Below are 11773 nucleotides of genomic sequence, written 5' to 3'. Positions count from 1 at the left end.
GAAATGCATACCTCTCCCTATGGACTCTCCTTTCGTGTCCCTGTTTGCCCCTCATTCTGACAGCTTCGAATATCTTCCATCGTGTCCTACTTCTGCTCGTGGCCTGCTTTCAGAACACCATTTTTTGCACGTTGATTTTCTTCCGTTGCTATGAACAGCGCCCTCTAGTGCCACAAGCTAACGGACTCGCCAAGCTTTGCATCTTTCTTCGGCGCGCGGCGCGTACGTTGAGCTCCTTCACACAGAACAAAAACAGAGGGGTGGCAAATAGGAACACTGAAATGGTTGCCTTCTGAGCTTTCCAGGAAACTTATCTCGGTGAAAGTGAGAGAACAAGATGAAAATCCAAGAGACTCTCAATATGCAGTGACCCGCTTGTGGCTTCCTCTAGACTTGGCCTGCACAACAGTTAAAACATCACACACCTGGTCCAAAGACAAACAAATCGAGGGAAAATTGCAATCTAATTTCATATGACACAGTAACACTAGCTAATTTCCCATTATCGGAAAAAAATAGAAAAAAAAATGGAATGATTGTCCTGAAAAGGGAATTTTCACTGAATGAGACATGAACAAAATCAACTCTGATTTGATTTCCGGCTATGTGAATTAGAACGCCACAAGAAAGCTTCAAACCTTTTTATTTAAATATACTGATTTCTTATTAAGTAAATTATAGCCTATGGAAGAACTATTGACGTTATACAAAATATGCAAATGTATGTATGCAAAATACTCATGATATACGTAAAAGGGTGAGATAAATTTGGCCACTTTCACTGCAAAGACTATTGAATTCAACTATGGATAACTTGGGCCTAGCGAGTTAAGTCCTATGAAGGGGACTTCAGGCAATAATTGGCGGAAGCCAATAAAGAATTCTTTTCCCATGAAATGTTTGGATCAGTTTGAACAAGTGCACATAAGAGGAAAGATGGCCAAGGAAAAAACAGTTGTGTTTGCTGCCATCAAGGGTCTGAAAAGTCTCTGGACCTTACATACATACTCCTCATTTCCAAGAGGCGAGGCTTAACTGTTGATGGGGAGGCATAAAACATACATTTACACGGTCTTATACAGGTACATTTAGGTTGCAAAAGTGAACTTTTAGGTTGAAAAAAGTGAAATTATTTTTTTGACTGCAAGTAAAATACATGTAACTAATAATGCATAACCCACTTTAATGAAGGCAAATTTGCAAAACATAATCTAGAAATAACTAATCATGCAAGTTGGGTGAACGAAACTTTTTAGCTCAATTTTTGTTAACAATTTATACATCTTCGTGGCACTAGACTTGAACCTGTATGTCTATCTCAAACAACTCTGATCAACAATATTCCTTGTGACAACTGTGTGTACAGGCGATACAGTACAGCGGCTTGACAAGATTACCTCATACATTGTCTATCAATAACATTACAGGGAAATTTAAAGCTTAGCCAATTCCATCTTTCTCTAAGCTCAATTTTCTCAGGTTTTTATCCTACGAAAGCCCCCATCAATTTTCATGATTTGTCAAACTCAACAAATGGAAAAATTTGTCACAAATAGAGGTATACCCGAGGGCTGTGGAAATCATGTCGGAGTGCTCACCCCTACCTTACAACTTGGGAAGCCTGGAAAAGTGTGTGTGTGGGGAGGGGAGGCTGCTCATGAAAGCTGCATTTCTATTGGAAGAAAACCTACTTCCTGGTAAGTGATTGTGACAGCCAATCAAGTCCATTGTACAATCCATCTCCACTCGTAGCACAGGTTGCCTGGATGAACCATTGGCGGCCGCGTAGTCCTTGCAAGTTCAACTTGTCGGTGATCTCTTGGGCAGTCATGGCATTGGGAAGATCCTAGAGAACAGAGTGGGGATTGTGAAATTGGTAGTTAATGTAGAGTCGTGCGTGTGGAGAAAAAGAGTAAAAGATGCAGCAGGTCAATGAAAACTGCGAAACTGCATTGAATAAATTATGACAAATTTTGGGGTGCTCAGTTCAATCCAGGAGGATGTGGAAACTGCACACGTCCACACCAAGAACAGGCAAAATTTCGGCAACTGCCCAGCCCGTGACAGTGTGTCAAAAAAAGGCTCGCATGTGCACAGGTGGAATTTGAGCATCAACCAGCAAATGAAAGAACCTGTTTGTTGGCAAAGATCAGGACATGTGCATTTCGTAGCTCATCTTCGTTCAGCATCCTGGTGAGTTCGTCGCGCACCTCTCCAATTCTCTCTCTATCATTGCTGTCCACAACAAAAATCAAACCTGCAATGAAAAAGTAACCACGGTGTCTGAGGATCTGGTTACGGACAAAAGTAAACTAACCTGTGCAATGGAATCAAAGGCAAAAATCAAACATGTTGGCAAGGCGAAAGGTATGCCGGAGATGATGGTTGGCTTGGGGATTGCATTAGGGCGACAGTAGATACTGGGTGGGCTTAAAGTGGTCTTAGCAAGCTGGTATCTCCTGGTATGTGTGCGTGTGTGTGAGTGGGGGGATCAACAGGCCAAGTAGGTCCATGCAGTGGCGTAGCCAAGGGGGGGTAGGGGCACGTACCCCCCACAAATTCCCAGTGCCCCCCAGCTGACCCCCCACTGAAAAAAAGGAGGAATGGATACTGACCAAGGCTAACCAAAGCCTGCCCCCCCAAAAACACACCACTGAAAGCTGGTGCCCCCCCAGTGAAATCCTAGTTATGCCACTGGGTCCATATAACAGTAACAGTACACTACCCCACCTTGTGTGTTCAGGAAGTAATGTCGCCATAGAGGCCTGATTTTGTCCTGACCACCAACGTCCCACACTGTGAAGCTGATGTTCTTGTATTCAACTGTTTCTACGTTGAATCCTGTGGGATTAAGATGGAGTTTTAAGTTCAGCACAGAGGTTCCATCTTAATAAGGAGGAAACAATTTTCAATTTGGACTACAGTGACTCAGAGGGCTCTTCGGCATATTGGGAGATTTCAAGATGGCAACTACATCTCATATGAACACATGCAAAAGAGGGAATTTACCGACGCAAATATGCTAGCTAAGACTTTTACAAGAACTCTAAATAAATACGATTCTGCTATGTACATGAACTTTGGAAGTTGAATCACATCTGCTTTCCAAACACAAACTTTCAGCTGCAGAGAGTGTAACACTCTCAACTTCTTAACTTTTCATGAGATGTTTCTAGTAGTGCTGAATTATGAGTCTCAGTAACCAAACTCGCACCAATTGTCCTGGCCCAAGTGCACGGACAATTCAGACTTGAAAGAAGTGTTTGACAAACAACAGTTGGTCAAGAATACAGGTTTCTTTTATTCTAAAAACTTCGCCTCATGCAAAGCTCCTCACTGTCAAACAGGGAGCTGTTGAGGAAACTCCTCCTGTTTGCTGACAAGTATTTCACCGCAGCAAAATACTTCACAAATCAAGTATTTTCTCAACACAAAAACACGTCACAGGCTTAAAGCATCGAAACTGGTCTCATCAGACTTTAGCTCTCTGCTCGCAAAGTTCCAACTTGATTTCTCAACACACTTACAGGGTTTTATACTCTTCAAATCCACTATATTAACATAGTTACTGAATATAAGTCATAAGTAAATTATGCAGTAAGGTTACATCACCCTGCTCTAAATTGATGACTAATTCCATTGACCAATCAGAATTAAACCAGTGATGTAAACCCATGACTAATATCAATTTCTTATACAGTTCCGTCCCTTCATTTCAAACAAATATTCCAATGAAAAAAGGGCAAATTGTGGGTGCACTAGCCTTAGCCCCCACATTCCAAGTAACTAGCCAATTTTTATCAATGCGTCAACTGGCCTTGGTGAAAATCTGGTGTTTGACTCATTGACCACTACACTTTTCTGGGAACTTAATGGTGCATCCTGTATCCCACCTGTTCACAAAATCTCAACATTGTTACAGAGAGTTAAACAGCAGATATGGTACATGTAGCTAGTCATTTTTTTTCCGAGTTCAAGAGAAGTCACAAGCCATCTTTGCAAGGCCAAGCCAAGTCACAAGTGAAAGCTGGTAGCTACAAGTCCCAAAGGCAGAGACTCGAGTCCAAGTTGCAATGACTCGAGTCAACAACTCGGGTAAACTGTGGCCCAATCAAGATTGCCGACTCACCAATTGTGGGTATGGTGGTGACGATCTCTCCGAGCTTGAGTTTGTACAGGATGGTGGTTTTGCCTGCAGCATCCAGCCCAACCATCAGGATTCTTATCTCCTTCTTGCTGAAGAGGCCCTTGAATAAACTGGCAAAGGCTCCCATCTTGTATTAACTTGATCAGAGGAGCCAAGCAAATCCAAGTATTCAACAATGATCTACGATTTTACAACAGAGGCTTGGATCAAGTTACATGGGATGCAAAGTGAAAAGTGAATGTGAGTTTGTATGATTCAGACGCATCAGCAAGAAACAGATTACTGATAACAAACATGAACATGTATATGGTAAAAACAAAAGGAACATTTACATCAATGTACAGAGCAAAACTTCTGGACCCTACATGGATTTCTACATACATGTACATGTATTAGAAATCCCTGTTCTACATTTATGGGCATCTTTTAATGACTGTTGTGATAAGGTAAATAATGGAAGATGAGATGTCTAATATGGGACATTTGTCAGTTAACAAGGCCTGAATGTGGAGAAAAGGTAAGTGGATGCCATGGTCATATTTCAGGATAAAAACAGATGAAAAAAGAAGGAGATTTGCCGTCTTGGATGACAAATTAAGCAAGGTAACTTAATGCAATTAGAGATATGTGTACTTGGTTATCCAAGGCAATTTTCGTTCAATAAAACCAGACAAATCTGAATTTAAAAATAAACACAAGACGGGGGCTCTCTATTTGTTCGATCTCATCTGCAAATTGGAGGTTTATTCACACAGTTTGCAATACTATGCTAATTGTACATGTACATAACTGAAAATACAGACACCAATAACAATACATTAAAAGAAACCTGCTTGGAAATCATTTCACATTTTTCATCAGTACAGAGAAAGCGTACTGTCGTCTTCCCAACACAAGATTAAACCTTACGATGTGGTTTGTCTAGCTTACAATAACTGACCTTTGTGTCCAGGTCTTGCCAACCATAAAGTGCACTTTAATCAGTTACAACAAACCGCAGATCGGCTGGCGTGCTGCTGTATTATTGGGATCTCCACTTCTCTGACGTGAAATAACTTCTGCACAGTTAACATGAACACTAAAGAAAAATCACAACAGCAGGTCCAAATCTATAAAGATCAAGTACATGTACAAAGATGTGTAGAACAGTGTAGTGCATGCCGCATCTCTCAAAAAAGGAACTTTTGCCTTTTTTTCACTGCCGTGGTAATGCAAGGAAGAAAGCAACCAGGATTTCTTGGCAAAAGTTCACAGGGGCATCTCAGGTTTAACTAGTTCCTTTAAATATAACGGACCTCACACAATATGATACCACTGAATTCAGTCCGCTTAAAAATTCGTGCAAATTTTCCCCAGTGGTTTTTTTGACATGTCGCAACTGCAGTACTTCCTGGTCCCATGCTTTCCAAAATTTCCTCTCCAAATACTTCAGACACTGCCAAAACTAAACTGGGAGAAACATTCAGGCTGCTATACTCACCGGCAACGGAGTTGGAAAATATACATGCACACTTTAGAAAGATCACAAGATGGTAAGAATTTGCACATTTGACAAAACGGCCTGTATTTTATAGAATCAGTTATTACAATGAATTGCCTGTTACAATAGAGGATACTACGCTTATTGGTTAAATGATTTCCGGTTAGAATGAAACTGCTACATTTCTACATATTACAGGCAATTGCGTGGTTAAGATAAGCCATGTGAGACAGTGCAAAGTGGCAAACACGACGTGGGCAAAGTCCACATTCAATGCCAGTCCTCAGAAAAAAAAATACACCAACGAAAGTTGAAACACCTCTACACTGTTTACCAACCCTCAAGGTTTTTCCTGCTTACTACAAATGCTTTTTAACTGGTTCTTCAGATCACACGTGCTTGCTTTTTAAAGTTGGGCCATTTGTTCCAAAAAACACTGCGACCACTGGTAGTTTGTACATATATATATTACTGTATTCCATTATAAAAATCAGATTACATGACTCTGCTCTTTTTTCTCCGAGGAATTTTGTTGACTCACAAGTCTCGAATAACTACTACATACAGAAGAGTCAACTGAAAAGTTGAAACCAGAATGTCTTGTCAGAGGACCAAATACCAAATGGAACAGCGGGGACTGGTTTGAAGTCACTGCATACAAATGCGTGATATTCCGAAGTTCCATAGATTTATTTTTTTTTAGGGCAATCACAAAGTTATGAACATCCCAACTGCAGATCAACTCTTTCATGTGTAACAAAATACTTTTCCCACGAGCAAGGATTGGTGTCCCAACCTCTTTTAGTTTCTGTATGGTCCCTGTTTACAGGCAATGCATGACCTCTGGCACTGCACAGTCGACATGCACGTGCCATCGGACAGTGCGAGTTGCAGCATACGTGGCAACCCCACTGCAACAACTCATGGATTGTGTCCCTGTTGTCATGGAAGATGTCAGTGTCCCACACTGACGTCACTATCTTGGGACGTCAGCTATCAGCATCCTCTTATTGGCACGATGTAGCCGGGTATGCTCTCAAAATGGAAAGAACAAAGGTCAAGCAATGGATTCCAGGGAAGGACTACAAAGCTTTGAATCTGATATGACTGGGGAGTTTGTGCATCCTACTAACCCAAAGAGCTCTAGTTGAGTCAGCCTTGTTTCTTTTTAAAGACATAATTAATACAGTATTAAATTTTTCATAGATCACTAAGCTTTAGATATACCCACAACCATTACAGGTGCGTTTATATATACTCAAACAACTTTTCGTTAAAGAAAATGGCTGCTTAACATGGGTACGACATACAGGTGGCAGCGGAACACTGTGCTTCTTATCCAGATGCTTGAGTGATTGAGGCCTGCTCTAGGCATACGTGGACATGTGCATACAAGCATTGGGTCCTTGAAATTGCCCACAGGTCTGAGAGAGATTATCAGAGATCAATTTGCTTTCCTCATTGCTTTGTTCACTGACTTGGGTCATGGGCTGGAGATTGCATGCTGTTTCTGCATGCCTTCTTAAGAAAAAACAAAGATTACAGTGTAATATCTTTACAACTCCTAAATGTTGCAACTATGGATAACATATGTCGATGAAAACTTATTTCCTTAGAAATAGCCATTTCACTTCCTAAACCCATCTCCAACTACCTCACCCACGAAACCCCCCCCCTGGAAAAAAGGAAAGAAAAATTTATCAGTGAACCCCCCCAAAAGACAAGAATCCCCACATGAAATGATTTATCTACACACATCAAAACGTCCAGATCAGGCGTGTGCTTATTTTCCCCCTTTTTTGAGTTCTTGTGACAGCCAGTCCAGGCCCTCGTACAGACCATCTCCACTGGTGGCGCACGTGGCCTGGATGTACCAGGAGCGGCTGCGTAGCTTGTGGAGGCCCAGCTTGTCGGTGACCTCTGCCGCGTTCATTGCATTGGGAAGGTCCTAGAAAATAACGGGGGGGAATGAAGTGCAGAATGACCGAGTCAAATCTTTCATTGATTAAAAGTGACGCTTGCACAGGAAGACAAAGCCACAAATCCAGAGCTATCAGTAATGCCCACTATGATCTGGAACAATCATGTGGAGAACTCTACATGAGGGATGCTAAACAAGGTGACGGAACAGTAAGATTTTGTTTTTCAGTGATATAGTAATATTTAGTGATTTTTCCCCAATATTCAAAAGGAATGCACACACAATGTATGTGAATGAACTTTACTTGTAAGACAAACTAGTCAAGCAAGGCTAGATTTATAACGTTCTCAGAAAAATGAGGTATGTCGTTTAATTTGACCCAACGCAACAAACATTCAAGCGAATTTCTGAAACCAAATCTGATAGTTACATTGATGTACATGTACGCAAAATGTGCAACAGAATTTCAACTCCTCAAAAAATTCAAATTCATCATCTCTTGAATTTACATACATACAAGTAACTGGGAAGTAACACAGCATGAACACTGTACCTGCTTGTTTGCAAACACTAGAAGAACTGCATCTCTCAACTCGTCTTCTTGGAGCATTCTGTTCAGCTCTTCTCTAGCCTCATTTGCTCTTTCTCTGTCGTTGCTGTCGACCACAAATATTAACCCTGTAAGAAAAAAAAAAAGGTTACCCTGGACCACAAAAATTAACCCTGTAAGAAAAACAGGTTACCCTGGACTGGCATTTCCAAAAGCTAACAGGAAAAAGGCTTTTAGTAGAAATTGTAGTTTTTAGTACAAATCATACTTTTAGGAGAAACTGTAACTTTTTCTAACCAGTTTCAGAGGGTCTGAGCACAGTGTATCAAGTGATGTCCAGATATTGACCTCCTTACTATACAAGTTATTGATTGTTAAAAAAAATCTTATTCATTTCTGATACATGACATGAGCAATGTGTTTGGATGCCACTCTAGCAGAAGGGGGAGTGGCAGATGGGTGTGGCTTGGAGGGGAGTGACAGATGGACAAAGTGCCTTGTGGGCAAAGTAGTGGATGGGCGTGGCACAGGGGGAAAGTGACAGAAAGTGGCACCTGGGCAAAGTGGTACATGGGCGTGGCAGAGGGGGAAAGTAACAGATGAGCAAAGGGGTGTGTGGGCGAAGTGTTAGATGGGCGTGGTAGAGGGAGAATTGATTATAGGCACAGTGGCAAATGGGTGAAGTGATTGTAGGCCAAGTGGTCAAAGGAAGCAGTGACTGTAAAACTTTGAACTCTAACCCCCCTAGGCCCTTTTTGCTAGGAACCTTCCTCAATCCTCCAGAATCCTCCAATTAGGAAGTGAACAAAATTGATTCTTCCTCAATCCTCCAAAATTTCTTGAACATGTTACTTGGAGGTGTGCCTACTGCCTCATTCCATCAAAATCCTCCGGCGATTCCAGTCATTATATTGAGGCAGTGCGAATGGCATTCTTGAGCAGTGTGGTTGATTCAAGAGAAATATTAAGTTGATTTTATGCATGACTGAGCACGAACAAAACAAGGTCTAACCCACATCCTTTACTCATAATCCTTTGCAATCAGCCATGCACTTTTGCCATTCACCCTCAATCCTCCAAAATCCCCCAAAACCGCCCGAAGGATTTTGGAGGATTGAGGAGGGTTAGGGTTAAGCAGACACGCAGTAATGCACACAACAATTACCAACTCACCTTGTGTGTTCTGGAAGTAGTGTCGCCATAGAGGCCGGATTTTGTCCTGACCACCAACGTCCCAGACTGTGAAGCTGATGTTCTTGTATTCAACTGTTTCTACGTTGAATCCTGTGAAAAGAAATAATGAAGTTTTTCAAACATTAATGAAATACCGCTGGACAGCAAGGCGTAGCTTTGGAAAACATATACATGTAAATTAAGCAATATACAATCACATGTACACTGTTACACATGCAGATAGTTAATATTGCACATCTCACTGGAAATCTGTGATGAACTGTGGTTAGTGACTATGTTACGGCCCAACTATAGCGTAGTGTCCCAACTATAGTTGAGACAGTCCCAACTGTAGTGCTGCAGTTGGGCTGGCCCAACTATCGTTGGTCAATCTCTGTGGAGATTTTCTCAACCTAATTCCAAGTTTATGTGAGCTGCATAAACTTGACTGGACAGAATTCATCTAAAATACAACACTTCATAAAAACCCTCATTTCAGCAAGCACGAGTTGCTGATGGAAACAAAATGACTTTGGCGTATGCTTTGGCACATATGGACACACTGTGCTGTGGTTGGGCCAGCCCAACTATAGTTGGGACTGATGCTGTAGTTGGGGCGTAACAAATCTACTATGCCCTGATAACATAAGCGTTCCATCAAATACGTGTTCACAGTCAAATCTAGAGGAACAGAAGTAGCTGATGACATCTACTCACCAATGGTCGGAATGGTTGTGACAATCTCTCCCAGCTTGAGTTTGTACAAAATGGTGGTCTTTCCAGCGGCATCCAGTCCAACCATTAGGATTCTCATCTCCTTCTTGCCAAAAAGGCCCTTAAATAAACTTGCAAATGCTCCCATGGTGACAGCTCCTCTCTTTTAAGAAACAGGTGGCACGTTAAGGACGATCAGTACAGCAGTACACGTGTACAGTGGGTTCGTTGGTTAACTGGGTCCGTGTACTAAATGGTCAATCTTGGACTACCTTTGAAGGGAACGGGGGCAAGGAAAAAAGTAAATAATTAAATTTGAACACAGTGTTTCCTTTTCTGATAGCTGAAACAGGGTGCAATATTAAGAAGTCGTACAAGTGATCAACTGACATCTAAACTGCTGCCAAAGTTTTGGAAGAGCCCATTGGTACGTGTAGTATCTTATCGCTCAGTTCGTTTATAACATGTCTTGACATAGAACAGCCGTCGAGACGATGAGGGGTCAAGTGACGTATTGTTCAACGATCTTATTTTAAAGATGGCGACAAGAGCGAGCCCATTAGATTGAATGGATAAAGGCAAAAAAAAACTGGAAAATACCTCACTAACGTGAGTGAAATAATTCAATAAATGGTTTTAAGAAAGCGGAAAAGTCAAGAATCATGTTCGTGTGCAAAAGAAATTGCGCCCACGAATCACGATGATAAGTGGGTGCGCCGAAAATGTTCAATACGCCGACACGAAATTGTGCATACGGATGTGTAGCTAAAGATGGATCCGGAGTGAGAGTCTGTGCCACACTAGTGGGGCTACGGCTGTACGCACAGTATCATGACGATTTCGAGTTACATCTACGGCGGCCATCTTTCAGTTTCACCATTTCGAAACGAACGAGTTTAATGGGGGCGAAACCACACCACGAAAAATGCATATCATACATGTACATTGCACATGTACAAGAACTGCCGTGGCGAGCTTGGGGCGAAGTGATACGAACCGACGATAATTCGTCAACATTTTCAGGGAAAAACACTCATTCAGAGCACTTACATTCACACTTACCTATATCACGAACTACAGCTATGGTCCCCAGTAGTCAGAGAAACACAGAATATGTCTGTGAGTAAATTTCTGGCCAAAATGCACAGCACGCCAACACCAAATCTTCAACGTGGAAGAAAAAATCGTTGCTCACAAACGGTGCGGCACACGTCATTCAGTGACGTCACGATGTCAAGCCTAGCCAATCACGTGAAGATAAAACGTGCATTATGCATAAAGTCGAGCATCAAGTTGACCGGAAACGTAACGCGACTAGGGCCGTTTTCCAATACTCAACTTCGTCTCCGTCGGAGGCTTCGTTCCCAAAACCTATCCCCGATTTTGGGCCTGAAGCGTTTAAATTACATTGGATTACTGTAATTTTTGGCTTTCTTGCATCTTATTTGATGTTCTGTGGCGCTATTAGACTGATTACTGAGCTTTCAGATTCAAAGTCAGCTAGTAAAAAAAAAAAGTTGAAGCCTTAGACGCAGCCGAAGTCGAGTATTGGAAAACGGCCCCATAGGTCACACCTCTCCACAACTTGATGACTTGCTCGTTTGAACCTTTGAAAATCGTGAAGGCAATATTCCAATGTCCGACAGAAATATTCATGTAATGAAAATGTTTCCTCACTCAAATTGTCTTCGGTTAGATTTCAACTGAAATTCTAAAGCCCAATCCCAGTATCTACAATTTGCCAACAAAAGAAAGCCAACAAACACACGTGGGAAGGGCTTCAGAGCA

General features: G+C 41.7%; 2 protein-coding genes and 1 long non-coding RNA gene across 8 annotated transcripts in view; all 3 read right to left on the bottom strand.

Annotated features, from left to right (window-relative positions):
• Positions 1-182, bottom strand: part of LOC147796265 (uncharacterized) — a 41219-nt gene extending 41037 nt beyond the window's left edge. The window contains exon 1 of one of the 4 annotated variants that reach the window (XR_015428134.1): positions 12-182. This is a non-coding gene — a long non-coding RNA (uncharacterized LOC147796265). The remainder of the gene's footprint in view (positions 1-11) is intronic. The other 3 variants (XR_015428135.1, XR_015428136.1, XR_015428133.1) reach the window with 3 other exon arrangements.
• A 425-nt stretch (positions 183-607) lies between these two features.
• On the bottom strand, positions 608-4715 carry LOC110975661 (ADP-ribosylation factor 1-like). The gene is made up of 4 exons (XM_022228328.2): positions 4130-4715; positions 2731-2841; positions 2133-2257; positions 608-1846 (listed from the first exon to the last, which is right to left on the bottom strand). Exons 1-4 carry the CDS (start codon positions 4272-4274, stop codon positions 1688-1690), a joined length of 540 nt encoding a protein of 179 aa, XP_022084020.2. The 5' UTR covers positions 4275-4715; the 3' UTR covers positions 608-1687.
• Positions 4716-4860: 145 nt separating this feature from the next.
• On the bottom strand, positions 4861-11214 carry LOC147796264 (ADP-ribosylation factor 1). 3 transcript variants are annotated; one of them, XM_087147824.1, is made up of 6 exons: positions 11036-11214; positions 10204-10257; positions 9989-10169; positions 9272-9382; positions 8102-8226; positions 4861-7575 (listed from the first exon to the last, which is right to left on the bottom strand). In XM_087147824.1, the coding sequence occupies exons 3-6, from the start codon at positions 10131-10133 to the stop codon at positions 7411-7413; spliced, it is 546 nt and encodes a 181-aa protein (XP_087003950.1). In that variant the 5' UTR covers positions 10134-10169; positions 10204-10257; positions 11036-11214; the 3' UTR covers positions 4861-7410. The 3 variants fall into 3 exon arrangements, with proteins under 3 accessions (XP_087003950.1, XP_087003949.1, XP_087003948.1); XM_087147823.1 differs by having other exon boundaries at positions 11048-11214; XM_087147822.1 differs by having other exon boundaries at positions 9989-10257; positions 11048-11214.
• Between the last annotated feature and the right edge of the window lie 559 nt (positions 11215-11773).

The sequence above is a fragment of the Acanthaster planci genome, linkage group LG17, assembly GCF_054643075.1.
Source record: "Acanthaster planci isolate LZ-2023a linkage group LG17, COTS_SCS, whole genome shotgun sequence".
Lineage (NCBI taxonomy): Eukaryota > Metazoa > Echinodermata > Asteroidea > Valvatida > Acanthasteridae > Acanthaster > Acanthaster planci.
The sequence above is the reverse complement of the archived record's forward strand: the minus strand, read 5'-3'. Positions and strand labels throughout refer to the sequence as shown.